The sequence below is a fragment of the Bacillus rossius genome (assembly GCF_032445375.1).
Source record: "Bacillus rossius redtenbacheri isolate Brsri chromosome 9 unlocalized genomic scaffold, Brsri_v3 Brsri_v3_scf9_2, whole genome shotgun sequence".
Lineage (NCBI taxonomy): Eukaryota > Metazoa > Arthropoda > Insecta > Phasmatodea > Bacillidae > Bacillus > Bacillus rossius.
Genome location: NW_026962013.1, coordinates 25,455,838 through 25,473,116, shown reverse-complemented (window position 1 = coordinate 25,473,116; position 17,279 = coordinate 25,455,838). Strand labels below are relative to the sequence as shown.

Below are 17,279 nucleotides of genomic sequence, written 5' to 3'. Positions count from 1 at the left end.
TTTATAGACATTCAATAGGTCTCTCTCTCTCTCTCTCTGAAAATCAATCTATGAATAGTTACAAATTTATTTCCTTTATTTTTTTAGTTTGATTTGATACAATATGATTTCACTAAAAATCAATTTCTACCCCTTCCTTTTTTCATTTCCACATTACGAAGTTTCACTTCTTCCGTGCGGAGGGATTCCACGCACTATTTTTGCATACAATTAAAAACTATTTTTTAATGATGCCAAAGAAGTATAACTTCTCACGCGCGTACCTAAGTACACGCACCCATTTTTTTTAATGTTTGATTAGTTGCTGACGTATCACGATTTGAGAGTAATATTTAACGCTTTATATTATTTTTTTGTGTTTCTAGCTTGAAATACATAAATCAAACATAAAGCAATTTTATCATACAAAAGATAACACCCACTCTAGCAATGTTCTGTGTTTATGCAAGCTATTGCAATACTATCTGATTAAAGCCTGAATATACAAAAAAAAAGAGATTTGTCAAAAGTAGTATATTTTGTATCTTAAATTTAAATGAATAAATTTGAGACATTAATCTTCAATTTCATTATATAAAATGTATTTAATGCACAAAACACAAAAAAATTAATAAAATAAAGCTGGAAGAATGCTGATCAAAGAAAAAATTACACATCATGATTATAGGTATGCCATTATATTTTAGTTTACCATTTTTTTTCCTAACGAAATTTAGTTGATCTTTTTAAAGCAGAAAATATCATAAAAAATATCTCCGTTCATTTGCACAGCGTCCAAAATGCGCCAGGAGAGTTAATTTTTTTCTATAGAGTCCGAAATCGTTGGGAGACAACATACTGTGACGTTGTTGAAATCGCAGTTTTATTACGCATTTGCCATTTTTAAAGCTCTAACATCCAGAAACGGTGCTTGACCACCAATGGTTATGTTTAATACGTAATAATTAAAAGTTCTATTCTTAAACACAGTCACTTTTATAAAAAAAATGAGTGCGTGTACTTTGTAGGCGTGTTAGAAGTTAGACTTACTTGGCGTGATGAAAACCTAACTTTATTTTGCATGCAAATAATTGATAGAAATAATATAATAAAAGAGCTTGAGTTATATTGTAAATACGGATGGTAAAGTAACAAATTCAATCAAATTAAATAGTTTAAATAAATACTCAGTATTCAATATTAATATAAACACGTTAAACAAATTAATTATTTATTTTAGTGAAATAATCGAGAAATTAATTAAAATAAATAATTATGCTAAATGTTTGTTAAAGTTAATTAATTGTAATTATTTATTAATTAATAATGTAATATTTTATTATGCAAATAAATTATACATACAGGAGCATAACTTCACTTACATAAATACACTTAAAAAAGTTTATAAATACATTTTCTATCACTAATATTCACAATACATAAATGTTTTTAGTTATATGGACCAGTATTCACTATCAATCAATCACTAAAGTAATTGATTTAAAAGCAGATATATAATTTTTATTCAAATGTTGCCTTTTTTCAACCTATTTCTTTGCATTGTGCACGCAAATATTCACTGTCATATTTTTTTCAAAACGCACTTAAATAAGTATAACTTTAAAAAAAGTCCTTGAAAACTATTTTCCACAATGAGAACACTACACGCCCGCAAACATGGTGCAGACCAACAGCTGGGCAGCTAGCGACTTCACCCGGAAGCCATACGGTATTGCGTGCATGCATGACCACCCTATGCTATTTATTCCGTGCCCTACTTGAGCGCCTAGGTGCGCATGACGTTACATCAGCGACATACCACTTCTCAAGTATGTACACGTGTGCTCAGCTTGATGCGATGCAAAGTTACGCAATATGATTTATGCATCATCAAAAAACGTAATTTCTTGAATATAAGCGCTGTTAGGTAGATAAAATCCACCTGACAGCGCTTATGTTCTAGAAGTTACGTTTTTCGATGATGCATCATGTTGTGTAACTTTTAAATGCAGCCGCATTAATTTTATATATATATAAACAAATAAAATTATACCTAATTTTTTTAGTTTTGTTATGAGGTTTCTCCACTAGTAATATGGAATTGATTTGTAAAGATTTAAACGCATCGTTCTTGTTTTTCTTTGTTGGGTGATGATACATTTTTAAAAACGATACTTTGATGATTTAATCGTTTCATAAAATAAAGTGGTCGTAATGTATTTTACCTCCGGGGTGAAGACATGTTAATCGCTTGTCTACCCATCCCACACAAACATTATTTTAAATTGAAAACAAACTGACTAAAACTAAAAAAAAAAGATAAAAAAATTAGTACGCTTTTGAGGATGAATTTTTATTTATATTTTTTGCTCAAGATTATTGTGTCAGTACGGTGTGCCGTAAAGACCTCCTACCTCCACCACCAGGTCACTTGGAATGGGGTGGCCCGGTGGTTGGTGGGACTAAATGGGTAGGTGGATGGCGTGGCGGGAAAGTGCTGGAGGGTGCAAGTTTCCGACAGGGGGGTTCGGTGTGAAGGGAGGGTACGAGGGGTCAAGGGGGTCAGGAGGGGCAGCACTTCAAGGCCCGCGCATCAATCGGCGGTCAGAAGGGGACAAGCCCTCCCCCCTCGACGTCACGTCAGAGGCGGCGGGAACAGATAAGGCATGTGGCGCACACTCCTCTGGCTCTCGGTCGATGGGAATATCACGTGCACGTGACGTCGTCCTCAATTAATACCGACATTACCACGTCACCCTGCCCCCCCTCCTCCTCCCCCCCCCCCCGGCCCATCAGGTGCAACCACCCCACGGGAAGAGGTCCTGGCGGAAGCGACTGCTTTTCACCCGATCCTTTCCGCGGCCATCCGAGGGCGGCGGGTGGAGTTTCCTTCCTACAAAACTATGTATAGGGACTTGAATGTTGCAATGTATATCCTGCAAATGGAAAATATTACTACACAAAGGTGTTCTCAGTAATACTGGCTTCGGATTCTTACCCGGGAAATTTATGCTTTGTGTTGTCCCAGTACCTCCTAAATAGTTAAAGTTAATTTGTAAACCGTTCCCTGAATTTATTTCCAGTATTAATTGTGTACGTTAGTAAGCATAACTAACCAAAATTAAACTCCAATGTTTGAATATTCGATTATATTTTCCATGGTTTAACAATATTGCGCTTTAATGATATATCAATTAAAAATATTTTTAAAATGCGCCAATTTTCGTAATAAATACTCAGTTTTATCTCAAAAATATGTACTTATAGATGCAAAAATAACCATAGTTATGTGTTGTACAAAGTTACAATATATTTCTTGTAGTATTATAAACTATTCATTGGCAACTGGTTTGCAAGGGAATCTTTCGTAAAAGTAGAGAATATGTTTTTCTATGTACCATTTATACACTTGAAACAGCGTTCTCATCAGACTACAAATATTTTTTTTCGACACGCGCTGAAGGACAATAAACCATATCAATATTATAAAATTCAAATTGGCCAAAATTGCGTGTAATAATTCAGCCTGAAGCTAGAATGTGGCAGCAGCCAGGTGAATAATAAGTATAAGGGCATGTATTTTTTTTTTCTCGAAAAATACTGAACGTCCATTAGACTTCAAATAACGTAAACCACGCCAGCGGCTTCAGCCTTGTAACTGGCGGCTGTCTAGAAGAGAAGCCATTGCCTTGTTTTGTCGGAACATTCAGGACGCGCTTTGCTTGTACGCTGGATGACTTTGATTTGGTGAGTTGACAGCAGACACGCACCTTAAAGAAACCCAACCAACCACGAAACACAGAGTTCATATTAAGAGATTAAGGTTTTTTTATTGGTTTAAAAAAATTCCTCATATCTACTCTACTCGCATTACTACTACTGGGTTCGAATTCTTGCCTGAGCATTTATGTTTTGTGTTGTGCCACTTCCTTCATAATTATTTACAATTTTCGTAAACGCAAATGTATATTCAGTATTGTTTTCAAAAACGTACTTCATACATGCTTAAATAACCATAGTAATTTACAAATTATTTATTGTCAACTAGTTTACAAAGGAAGTACAGAATTATGTTTTTCTGTGTTGCAAGAATCCTTCCACAGAAAATGGCGCATGACAAAAATAAATCAGAACTTTCTTGTAAACGGTCTCCAGACTACTCAAACTTACACGGAACATTCCACACCAGCGGCCATAGAAGATTCCAGGGTATCTTTCAAGAAAACTTCCTTGTCCATTTAAAAGCAAGCTGAACTTCGAACACTTGTTTTTATGCAGTATTCAATTGTTCCACGATTCAATTGGACATGCCCCCAAGGTAGTCTGAACAACAACAAACCCAAATTAACTGAACGGTTGAATTACATTCAAGTTATTCAATACTAAAATATATTTTCTGAAGCGACGCTCGCCCATAAACGAGACCCTATAGGCAGAGAAAATTATGATTTGAGACTTTTTTTTTTAGTTTAAGTTTGGAAAACATTGACTATAAAAATGAAATTAAAACTTTCAATCCTGAACGTTTTGAAGTAAACAACAAAACTAGATTATAGCGCGACATAAATTTCCCTCCTGCATTGTGGAAAAGGTTAAAATAGAAATAGTTCTGTGTCATGTATTTTTTCAGGCCCAAAAAAATTTACATTGGCTGAGTCAGTAATGGGTCAAGTATTGAACGTAAAACCTAAAGTAAAAAAAAAAACTCTCAAAAAAATATTCGTAAGTGTCTTCGCTCGTTTCCGTCCTCATTCCTCCCCTTATCCACCTTAGCTAAGAAATATGGGTAAAAATCTGCTATCAGAAAATGCAAAATGTGTTCTCAGGGACCAGTGGTCTCTAATGTATGGACATCGATAGCACTCTTGCTGACATTTTGTCGACGACGTATATTACAAGTCGACAAATAAAATACACCAGAATTATGTTAAAACCTTTCTATAATCCCTGAGCCAAGATATTGCTAGGAACATCATTTTTTTCAACCACATTTTTTTTGCACTTTATTAAATGGTACTTAAAATAAAATATTTTCTTTAATTTTAAACATGATTTTTATTGTTTTCAATTGTTCTGTGATTAGATTGTGTGTACAATGAATAAAGTAAAAAAATGAATCATATCAATTTGCAGATTCTTATATCAAATTAATATTACAATCTATTTTTAAATTGTAATCATTGTAATAAAAATGTAAACAAATATTTTATTTCCAGATAACTAAAATAAAGCGTGTTTTAAGTTTTGGACTCAAACGAAATGTTGGTAAGTTAATTATATTTTTATAACTATGATTTAAGGGAATATTTTTTGTAAATGTATATCGATAATGCTCTTGCAATTTATGTATCGTCGCAAATATTTTAACCAGATACTTACTAATCGTTATTTGCAAGCTGAAAATCTGTCTCGTAAGCAACTATGCCAAGTAAGCCGAAAGTTTGTGACGAAACATAAAATATAATAGGGTTTTAGAGAAAATTAAAGGAATGTTCCTTAAATATTAAAAATTACAAAACAACAAAAAATAAATTAAATAAATAAACCATGTGTAAGAACAAAACTGAACTGAAACTGAACGGAACTGAAACGTGAAGCATTTCTATGCCCCAATGTATATTAATTTTTGACGTGACAACGTCTAATAAATCGATGAACGCCGGCTGCACGCACGAAAAAGTGTCCCGTTACGCACTTTGTACGCTTGCGCCGCATCTATATCTCTTCCACTCGATTGGAACAACCATCGATTTGACTTTTTCGAGGCATATTAAACTTGAAACACTCCCATTCGTTTCCTACTTTTCCTATCATCGTCCTATCATTAACAGAATAACACAGATTGGAAGAAGTTAAATAGCAAACATGTATAAAAGTTATAGTTAAAATAATCTTTTCGTTAAAGTAATACACATATTTGAATTAATGAGTGCAAATAAAAGTAAATTTATCAATTAAATTGTAGATTTCATTTCACTCCTTCTTTGTATCCATACAAAATAGTGATAATTCAATAAAAATGATTCAATTTTATTCATAAAAGTATGCAATTATTTCATCAATGTTTTGTTATGACGTTGTCACGTTAAACTATCGTCCGTAAACCGACTTTACAGACAACCAATATATTTTTTTATAAATTTATTTTTGTAATGTATAGCTGGTTTTAAAATGTTTAGTTAAATATCATCTTATATTAATTTCTTGGATACGATTTGTTAATTACCTATATCAGTTGTAATATATTGATTAATTTTTATCTGAGATGATTATTTATTACCAAATAAATATTTAATTTTTGTTGCATAAATTCCTTTATTTGAAATTTTGGTTACTTTCCCGACTGCAGAGTATCAGTTCTGTTTCATACACCGACCACCCTGAGCGCTGGTGATCAACGTTCTACGTTCACGAATGCGACGAGAGAGTGGGGTGCGCTGTGTACCCACGACTCGGCTGGGTGTGTATGGCGGACGCGATTTTCGCGTGCGCCGCGAAATATTGGTATACTCTCGACCTAGACAACAAATAACCCAAGGCCTTCACCATCAGGCGATCGACGAATATTTCTCATATTTGAGCTGTAAATTCATCCTTGTCAAATCAATTTTACGCGTATTTTAGAGTAACAGGCGATTTGCCTAACGGCGGTTTGCCTAAACATGAATTCGTTACGGCGATTTGCCTAAAGTCATTTCGCCTAAAGGCGTTTTGCCTAACGGCGTTCTGCCTAACGGTGATTTGCCTAACGGCGTTTTGCCTAACGGCGATTTGCCTAACGGCGTTTTCCCTAACGGAGTTCTGCCTGACGGCGATTTGCCTAACGGCGTTTTGCCTACTGGCGTTTTGCCTAACGGCGTTTTGCCTAAAATGTTACTATGATGACAAAACCTCATTTTGCCTAACAGCGAATTGCCTAACGGCATTTTGCTAATGGCGATTTGCCTAACAGCGTTTTTCCTAACCTAACCTAGACTAACCTAATCTAACCTAACCTAACCTAACCTAACCTAGACTAACCTAATCTAACCTAACCTAACCTATCCTAACCTAAGCTAACCTAACCTAAGCTAACCTAAGCTAACCTAACCTAACCGCTGCCTATCAGCGGTTTGTCTAACGGCGTTTTGCCTAACGGCGTTTTACCTAACTCCTATTTGGCCAACGGCGTTTTGCCTAACGGCGATTTGCCTAACGGCCTTTTGCCTAACGGCGTTTTGCCTAAACGGCGTTTTGCCTAAAATTAGGCAAAACGCCTTTAGGCAAAACGACACATGCCCGTATTTTCCCCTGAAAATTTGCAGAGACAGAGCACAACTTGAAATTAGCGTTAATTTCTGCATGAGCAATTGAACCGAGTGCTTTGTTGTAATAATTTTTTTTCCTAACCTAACTAATTACTAAGTGTATTTGGGAGGGGTCCGGGTAGGGAAGACTCTAAGTGCGTCTCAGGCCGAAGCCTATACGCTCTAAGCATGCAGGTTATGAACCATGTATGAGAGGAAGCATGCATCATGTTCTAGGAGGGGATTGGCCAGTCATGGTAACGTTTTAGCCATGACTAACTCCCTTCACTGACTATTCTAAGTTAAAACTAGATAATTTGGGCCCAGATAAAACCTGCATAGACACAGGGAAAACCCTGGGCACTGACATGCGGGATGCAAAATGTCATGCATTAATTACAAGCAGGTTGGTTACAGGAAACAGAAGGATGGTTCTGGAAGAAGAGTTGGACAGAGTAGAAAGACTACTATGCAAATGTTAAAAGATTTCTGACGCTAATAGGTTGCGGACGGTGCAGAGAACTCGGCGGGCCGCGGGCTCCACGTGGTGGCGTATGGCTCAGGTTGAACCCTGCCATGCTGCAGGGATAGGCGTGTCGCGGCGGTAGGGACCCGCCTGCGCCTGACGCCACCCGACTTGCTGGCATCTAGTAAGGGAGTATCTGGGCAGAGGGCAACACAACGGGGTTTGAGCTTAATGCTGTGCACCGCGCCACGGGCCATATTCGCAAGAAAATGGTGTTCTTTTAAGTACTTATTGTTTTAATTACTTGTGTAAATCAGTACTGTTAAAACAGAATTATATGATTATTGTTCTAGATGTGTAACTATATATATTTTCTAGTATAGATGCTTTTCACGCTGTAGTTTGACATGGTCATTATTTGTCAGGAATTATCTTTTGATTAACTATCGCACACCGTATTATAATTATGAGCCCACGAGCGTGTAAATATGTTAAGTCCGATAAAGAATATGCTGGTTAAAAAAAGTTCAAACAAATTCCCTGCCTGGAATATTTATTGCTTTTTTTTTTCACTTTGTGGAAATATGGTTATAATTTAAAGACTTACCGTGGGAAAGGTCTGGTCCATCTAGTTTTCGTGTCGTTCATTCATTCGACGGCAGAACATAATCAATGCCTAAAGAATTGCAGTATATCTATGTAGCCTATTGGCAGAATCTGTTTCACTATAACTAAATGATAGAAGATAATGGGAGAACTACAAAATTAGTATATTAGAATTAAATTAAAAACTACTTTATTATAATTAAACTTCGCTTTGATATCGATTAAACAATTTCCTTTTTGATGTGAGTATTTTAATATCTGGTAAATTTTATTTTTAACTAATCAATTTTTATTGTACAATAATTATTGATATAATGAACTATTATTTTGAAGTGAGAAAAAATTTTAATTCATGATTATTTTTTATTTCTATGTTAATAACATTTGTAATAAATGAAAAAGTTAGGTTTCTTAAATATACTTGGACAAAAATGAAAGCGAAAAACACTGCACTATGTTATCTTGTTATTAAATTGTATAAATTGTTTTGCTGAGTTACACTAAGTAATATTATATATGTGGTTGAGAATAAATTTTATCAATGTTTATTTACTTTTTAAAAAATGTACCAATTGTAGTTAGAATTATTTTCATGGTATAGTTGGGGTCCGGAATATCTTATATAACATTTTATGGTGTGATTATTTGAACAGTGAGTAATATTTATTGTAAATTAATCGTTATTGATATCCTGAGCAGTAATTTGGAAGTGAATAATGATTTTGTTGATTCCTATTTATTTATAAAATTGTCTTCTTTTTCTCTTCTTCTCTTTCTCTCTGCAGTTTTACCCCTAACTATGTACCTACGAGTCAAGGTTTAAATTGCCAGAGAAGTTACACTTCTATCACATGTACTAAATTACATGCACCTTTTTTTAAGCAGAGTGGCCAAAATTGTGTTGTTGGCCTGGTATAAAGAGTATCAACGGTGAAAAACAACACCAAAAAGGGAATTCAGACAAATCTTGGGTATACGCCACGCATATGCTTTAGATTTGCCATCGTGAATAGTTCACGTATCGAATATTACAATTCAACTTCAGCTTTCATGTATCTTAGTTTTTTTTCATCACGTGTTGCATTTCCCGTGTTATATAACACGAAGGAGGAAAGGAAACTCCAAAATCATTCCCTCTTCTGGAAGAGAAAGAAGAATTACCACCCTTTCCTCCTCGAAAAACCCATCAAACTAAGGTGGCAGCAGCCCCATTCGTCTATGCCATTGGCACGAGAGGTGAAAAACATGTCTGTCAGTCTTTCAAACTAATATTTTATCTGCTGTAATTCCATCTGTTCCCCGGGCTGTAACTTTCTCAAACTCCAGCATATCGGCATATATTGATTTATTTACTTTCGATCAATTTTTTATACCAAGCCCAGCAGTATCTGACGTTCTCAAAGAGAAATATTTACGAATGTAGCCAACCGTCTTTTAAAATTTTTCTAAAGAAATTATTACTACCAGTTTAAAGTAAATAATGTTTCAAATAAATAACTTTAAGCTATGCAGAGAATAAAATAAATCAATCAATTAAAAAAAACTTTTTTTTTTTACAAAACTTGACAAAAATAAGTGATTTATTCCCCGTAAAACAAATTCAGCCTTTTTTATTTTACATAATCTCTACATATAATAGGGTAATTTTGGAATGGAATTTCTGTCTGCGATTTGTAGTTTTTCTCAACATAATTTATTATTAGTTTGTGTAATTGAAACCATAAAGAACTATTGTATTTTAGAAAAATTTTGTTTGTTTGTCTCACTTTAGCTCCGAAGCTACTTAAAAAACTTTGAAAAATATTATCTTTAAGACCATCGTAACTTTTATGGTATAGTGCACATCATTCCCAGGTTATCTGAAGGAAATAGAGGAGTATTTCTATACATTCTGTTTATTTTAACTTTTATTATTTCTATAAGTTTAATAATGTTATTATAATATGACTGTAATATTTTCACAATCAATTGGTATGATTTAGGTCCAGTAGTTTATTGTTCAAATTTGATACAGTATTGTATTTTCCGAGCTTGGTGTTATTTACCATGAAATTCGTGGTTTATGTGAAATATTTTGGAATGTTTCCACTTGGAAAATTTAAAATTTGTCAGCGAATGTAAACAGAAATTTTATTCACTAGTTACGTAATACTTCTTGTCCAAATAGTCGAAATATTTACAAATTAGTTTAGAAAATTTTCCCGAATTTCACACATAATTATGTTAACATTTCAAAATTTAACATATGTTTAAAAGCTACGCCAAAATTTAATTTCTCAGTCTTTTCGTCTCTGGAACACTAAGGCTTTTATCATAGTTGTAACATTTTCCTGATCGTGTGTGATGATAAAATCGTTCGGCTGAGCGCAATCGATTCAGTGCATAACACTGTAAAAATGTCTAATGTTCATAAACATGTGATAGTCGTTATTAATCTAAACGTTAGGGTAAATATTTCCGCATGATTCTAAGTTATCTCTCCTTATATATTTGTGTGTGTTTAGGGAAAAGTTAAACGCATAGGAAATGTACCATGATTGTATGGAATATTGCATATTTGGTTAACTAACATCATTTATATGTTTAAGAACGTTATTAAATATTTATTAGAATATTTCTGCATATAGGTGTGTATATAAGACACTTGGTGGCTTGCTTGGACTTGTGAGGTCGACCTTAGGTGGAAAGTAGTCCGTCAGTAACCGAAGCACGGATGAATTCACCCGAGAAGTCGAAACCACACACACGTGTCGCTGTGGAGAAGCAAGGGTCAGAAGGGTGGGGGGGGGGGGGGGGGGAGTTATACGAGCATCTACCCTCCCCCCCCCCCCCCTGATACCTTTACGCGAGGCTCTCTAGAGTGACGGGACCCTGAGTGCGTTACGGTAAGTACACTTGGGGGAAGGGTTCCCCATCACGCCGGAGCGGTGTCCGACATTCCAGCCCTATCACTCTCGGACGTCAAACCCCCAGCCCTTCCTTCGCCGCACTCGTTTCTCCCCTGCCAATCAGTTCCCTCCATCCCTCCGAACCCCCATTCCCATTTCGCCGGCGCCACGAGAAACTCCATTGCCGTGTAAAAAAAAATATATATATATTCCCCCGCCTCTGCATCCCTTATCCCAGGGCTCAAAACAAAATTAAAAGCGCTGGTGCAGGCGAGGGTGCAAGGGCAGCAGGGCTGGAGGGGGGGGGGAAGATTTAATTAGCTCGCGAGTTAAATGCGTCGTTCCCTAGACGCGACGACGCCTAACAGTCTCCTGCTCATTAAACTGCGGCTGGGCGGAAGAACCCTCAAAATCTAGGGGCCTCAGCGGCGAGGGCGGTTGGGGAGTGACTTGGAAAGTGATGGAGTGTGAATTTATTTTGCTAAAGGGGACTCTTGGGCGTAAGTATCGTCATCCAAACTTAACTGAAGAAAAAATAATCTTCTGTTCATGCCGGTAGGGCCGTGAGAAAAAAATAACCCGGAGACAATTAATTGATTTAGTCAGTCGGCCTCACTTTACTTTACTTTGTGAAAAACAGTTCGAACCACTCACGACTAAACAAAAACAAGGCTTAAAAACATAAAAATTTGAGGAGATTAAATTTTAATGTAAATTATTTTGTGAGAAGTATTCGAGCAAATTTTTTAAGTTTAGTATTATTAAGAAATATTTTACATAGTATATAGGTATAAGTTTCTTAATAATAAGTAAATTTAATCTGGCCATGAATATACATAATCTACAAGTTATAAAAACACTTGGAATAGAAAAAATATTTTTTTTTCACAACACTGCCATACAAATTTGGCATGGTTTTCCTTTTTAATCTCCTAAAGAAGGTACGGGAACCATTTACAAATACACTTTTAAAAAAAGGTATGGTTGATAAAGGTTTATTATAAAGCTACCCCTGTTTCTTAGTATAATCCTTAGTTTTAAATATTTTATTTCAACTGTAATCATTTAAAGGTAAAAGCCGTCTAGATGTTAAATTTTCTAGGAAAAAATCATATACATATTTAGTAGCCAAAAATTTACTTTAAAACTTCAATGGCCACAAAACTACTATTCAAAAAACTAACAATTCGTTACTTTGTGGTAATAAAATAACAACATTTTACATACTTTGAATCTAACGAAATTGTTTAAATTATCACTTATAATAAATTGCAGCTGTTTAAACAGTTTTTTTTTTATACGCTAGACGTATCTTCCACGTAGTGAGAAGAATTAGAAAGTAACTAATTTCGTTCGCCACGGAACTACCAGCCTGTACATCAGTGCGCAAAGTTGGCATGGACTAGCGCCTGTTCCTCTGCTGGCCCTCATCGGGACGAGCGAGTTCAAAGCTCTGTTCGAAAGGTTGAAAAAGAGCGCTTTCTCCCGTCGAAATCCTCGCCCATCTCTCAAATCTCATTCCGCACAAGAGGAGAGGGCAGACTCTCACACGAGTACGCAGGCAGCTTTGATGCTGCGAACAAAGGTTTTACATTCCCTTATCGCAAGGATCTTTTGGCCCTTATTCATACAAGAACTTCCAAAAATAATATGCACCTGTAAAAAAGTCTCAACCTGTAGCATGAACAGCATGTCAATATTAATATTGGAAAAGAAAAAAAGTCTTAAATTATCGAATCTCTCACAGTTTACCGCTTTAAGTCAGCTGAAACCCACATATTATTATAAAAATAAGCATTTTCACAAAATAGCACACAAATTAATTATATGCTAAAACGTTCACCAATGAATGAAACGAATTGATTGTCAGAGATACATTATACATAGTGCATTCCTGCTAATCATAACAGTTTTAAAATTCTTCCTAGGCCTAAGTGATTTATTTCTGTATAGAAGACGTTTAAATGTGAAAATACTTATTTTCGTGTGTATAAGGTTGAAAAAGGCTACGTTCAAGTTGGGATTTTTGACGTGAATGTCAGACAAACGTCAATTCCAAATTATCAAATAAAGTTAAGTTAACAGTAAAGAGAGAATTTTTATTTATTTTCTAGGTATCGAACGAACACCTCTAAGGAGGAATGATTTGCAGTAAAAATAAGACTCCACGGTTTACTATATATGAATGATTTTAATTTTTTTTGGGCATCAGCTGCTTCAATTTTTTTTTTTTTTTTTAGTTTTCTTTAGGGGTTGTACGGTGATCGCTCATGTAATCTACTTTCAGTTTTGTTTTTGGCTTCTTCGCCTTTAAGGGCGTGAAAAATTTTTCGTGATACAAATATAAAGGTACGTACTTTAAATATAAAAGAGTATATATGCATTTTAACTTGGCATCGAAAAATGACGCAAATCTTGTGGACTGCTTTTGATAGATCATTTATGTAAGTGCTGTTAACAGATTTATTGTCATCTTCCCTACTATTTTAATGAGCAAAGATGTGTTCTGAGACGGATTTTTTTCCCATCCGAATACGATTCTGCGGCGGTGTTGCCTTCCTAACCCACAAAGAAAGTTTTCTACAAGTGAAAATACCCAAATCGGCTAAAATCGAACCAAATATATGTGAATTACGAGCCAAGTGATCTTGAAACTACACACATGACAGTTTAGACTCTTTTCGGTTACAATATTTAGATTTTGCATGTAGTTCACGTCTTATATGAACGAATTATGAAAATTTTTGATATAAGTAATTTTTCGAGCACCAATATATTACCAAAAAAAGTGTTAATAAGTAAAACATATTTGATTAAAAAAAAAGGGCAATCCTGTTAACCGTAGCTACTCACTGATACGCTATTGTATAATCAGGATATGATAAAATTTATCTTTGAACCGATCCAAGAGAAATTCAAGTTAATTGAGGTAACGTAGTACTACTGTCAATGAAAATTAAAAAAAATAACTCATCATATTCACAACACTCGTTTAACAAAGTCATCACGTTTAAATAAAATTAATTACTAACTAATAGCATTAATTTAAATTGTATTTTTTAGGAACAAACGGTTTCTTGCTAATACTTATAAAAGTAAATTTCACCTTAGTATTGCTTAGCCTTTCAAGAGCTGAGACTGACGGTGTTAAGTCTAAAGGTTAGGTAGCTACCTAAATACGTTTTTCTAAACAGGAATTTGTATTACATGTATTTAGCGAAAATATGTTTCTTAATCAGTACATAAAAGTTTTTAGATTTTTTTATTGAATACATTGGTTTTAGTTAGTACAAAATTAGTAGACTTGTATTAATTGAAAAACTTCAAGTGTTTATGCATTTAGTTAGAATTTAAGCTAATATAGTTTTGTAGTATGTAGCGAAAATATTGCGTACCTCTACAAACTACAGAATGCAAAATAAACTGTTTTTCAACTGCCATTAACAATATTCCCTTTATAATAGCTTGTTATTGCAACATTAATCTAGGAACACAAAAATGCAATTTTGTATTAAATATTTCCACTAGTAAAGCATATACGACTGCACAAATGTCTGTGGGATGAAAAATTCAGTTTCGCAATGCCAAGAATAACTTGTAGAGTAAACATGTACAGTATACTAAAACAGGTAACTATTTAATAAGCATGCGCTTTTACATATTTCCTCCAGATTTTCGTTTTACACGCAAAGACTGCAATGAAAATCATCAAAATTAATTTAGGGTTACAAAAATACTAACCCCCTTCAGTGCATTTCAATTTTCCCCAGTCATAATGTAAAAACAATAATATAAGCTCACAAAAACGTATTTTGTTAAGTAAATGAATAAACTTCCATTAAAAGTGCTATATTATCTTTTTATAAAAAAACTCACTTAAGAGAAGAAAGAGGAAAAGCGAACGGTGCATAATGATGTAATAAAAAAACGCCGCAAGCAACATGAACGTAAATACATGTTTGTTAAATTTAAGCAGTAGTTGGAAATCAGGCTTCAGACATTATACGGGAAAATAACCGAAAAATCAATCCAGCAATAATTTCCGGGTTAGTTACACAAGTCGTTTCGGATTTTAAGCTTTATTACGTGTGATGAGCTAACAACACGTCTCATTTGAGATCCAGTTTCCAATGTCTGATACATGTAACTTTCATTGTTCATTTTCCATCCATAAACACTGTAAACTAAACGCGCTCTATTAACTTCGGTGAAATTTATTTCTTACGTTAAATGTCCTTGCGGCCGTGCAAGGGATGATGGTTTGCTGACAACCTCAATGGAGAGGGCGAGAAATCATATTTAATGGGCAGAAAGTCTGTACTAAGGCGGTCCAGCCAAAATAGAAAAAAAATTTGAGTGATGCATTTTCAGTATTCATCCTATTTCATGGGGAAGAGTGTCCATGGTGCCATACAGTAATAAACAATAAAAAATAGAAGAACACAATTTACTAAGAATAATTCTTGAACAATAGTTTGTGAAGATTAGATACAAATTTTCTCTAGCTACAGAAACTTGCTTTATTTTTTTTCTCCTTGGATACGCTTTTGAGTCGGTATCCAAATAGTTTGGTGTACAATTTAACCATGTGGTGTGAAATTTTACCTTTTATCACTTTTTAACTTTTTTGGAAGTAAATTCGTGGATGCAAAAACCTTCAGAAAAAAAATTGTTGACACGTGAAAAAAAAGTGCTATTAAATAAAACTGGTAGTTAATAATTCGAATTGATAATTATACAACTAAATATCATATAACTCGAGGCATTAACTTAATTGGATAAATTAAAATTGTAATTATTATACTTAGAAATAATTAGGTATGTAGTCGCCCATATAAAAACAAACCTTATGATTAAGCTGAAGAATAAAGAATTGTAGTGCCCTGAAATATTTTAAACACATACATCGTTTTACCATTTTACCAATAATTTTGTGTGTCTCACTGAAATGTGATACAAAATTATGGAATATATTACCCACTGCACCTATATTTGGGTAAGTAGTCTCGAAAACGTATTTCTTGTAAAAAACGTAAAATAGTTACAATGTATGGACAAGCATCGTCATGCATAAGCTAGCAAACAAGCGTCAGTTGCCAGAAGGCAAACTGGAACTCGGTCACTCACTCGACATGGGTCTTCTGCAGGTCGAAATCCTTGAAGGTGATCTCCACGATCTCGTTCCGACTGGAGACGAAGGAGTAGAGGAGGCAGTTGATGTTCTCGTGGTACGGTTTGGGGTAGTCGGGGCTGCTGAAGGTGCCGTACTCCTTGCCGTAGGTCGTGGTGAACATCAAGCACTCGCAACCTGCAAACCACCCCGCGGCTTCCTTTCAATTTCTGTTTCAACTAGGAGATTAAACTTGATGTGAGTTTTTGGACATACGCCATTGCTAAGAACTTTTTCTGTTGAAGAAAAACTAAAAATAAAAAAAATAAACAAAAATACCCAAAAAAGACAAAAAAAACACAAATTAAGCAAAAAATTGCTGTTTTCAACAGGATATAAACACCACAAAATATTCCGTAACAGGAATATGGTCAACAAACAAAGATAAACAAAGAAAAATTTTCTAAGTCACACCTGTGTTTCCGTACCATGTGCGTCTCTGCCTGAGGACGGGAGCTGATAGCAGTTCCCGAAACGTCGCTTGTTTCTGTTTTGGTAAAACTATTGTTTTCGTTTCGTCTTTTCGTTTTGTCGTGTTTTTGTCTCGTTTAAACCGTTGTGCTGAATTTTTTTGGGTTCAATATTTCTGTGTCATCATTTGTGGGTTTTTTTTCGTTCTCTTAGTACATTTTTCTTTGTTTTTCTTTGTTTGTTGACCATATTCCTGTTACGGAATATTTTGTGGTGTTTATATCCTTGTTGACAACAGCAATTTTTTTGGCTTAATTTGTGTTTTTTTTTGTTTTTTTTGGGGTATTTTTGTTTATTTATTTATTTATTTTATTTTTAGTCTTTCTTCAACAGAAAAAGTTCTTAGCAATGGCGTATGTCCAAAAACTTACATCAAGTCATGCACACCCATTGCACAAATCTTTCAAAGATAA

General features: G+C 34.6%; 1 protein-coding gene across 1 annotated transcript in view; it reads right to left on the bottom strand.

The window, feature by feature from the left end:
- LOC134542858 (suppressor of lurcher protein 1-like) overlaps positions 1 to 17,279 on the bottom strand; it is a 443,271-nt gene that overhangs the window by 273,297 nt on the left and 152,695 nt on the right. Inside the window, exon 4 of the mRNA XM_063387427.1 lies at positions 16,353 to 16,533. Within this exon, the coding sequence (XP_063243497.1) occupies positions 16,353 to 16,533 (181 nt within the window). The remainder of the gene's footprint in view (positions 1 to 16,352; positions 16,534 to 17,279) is intronic.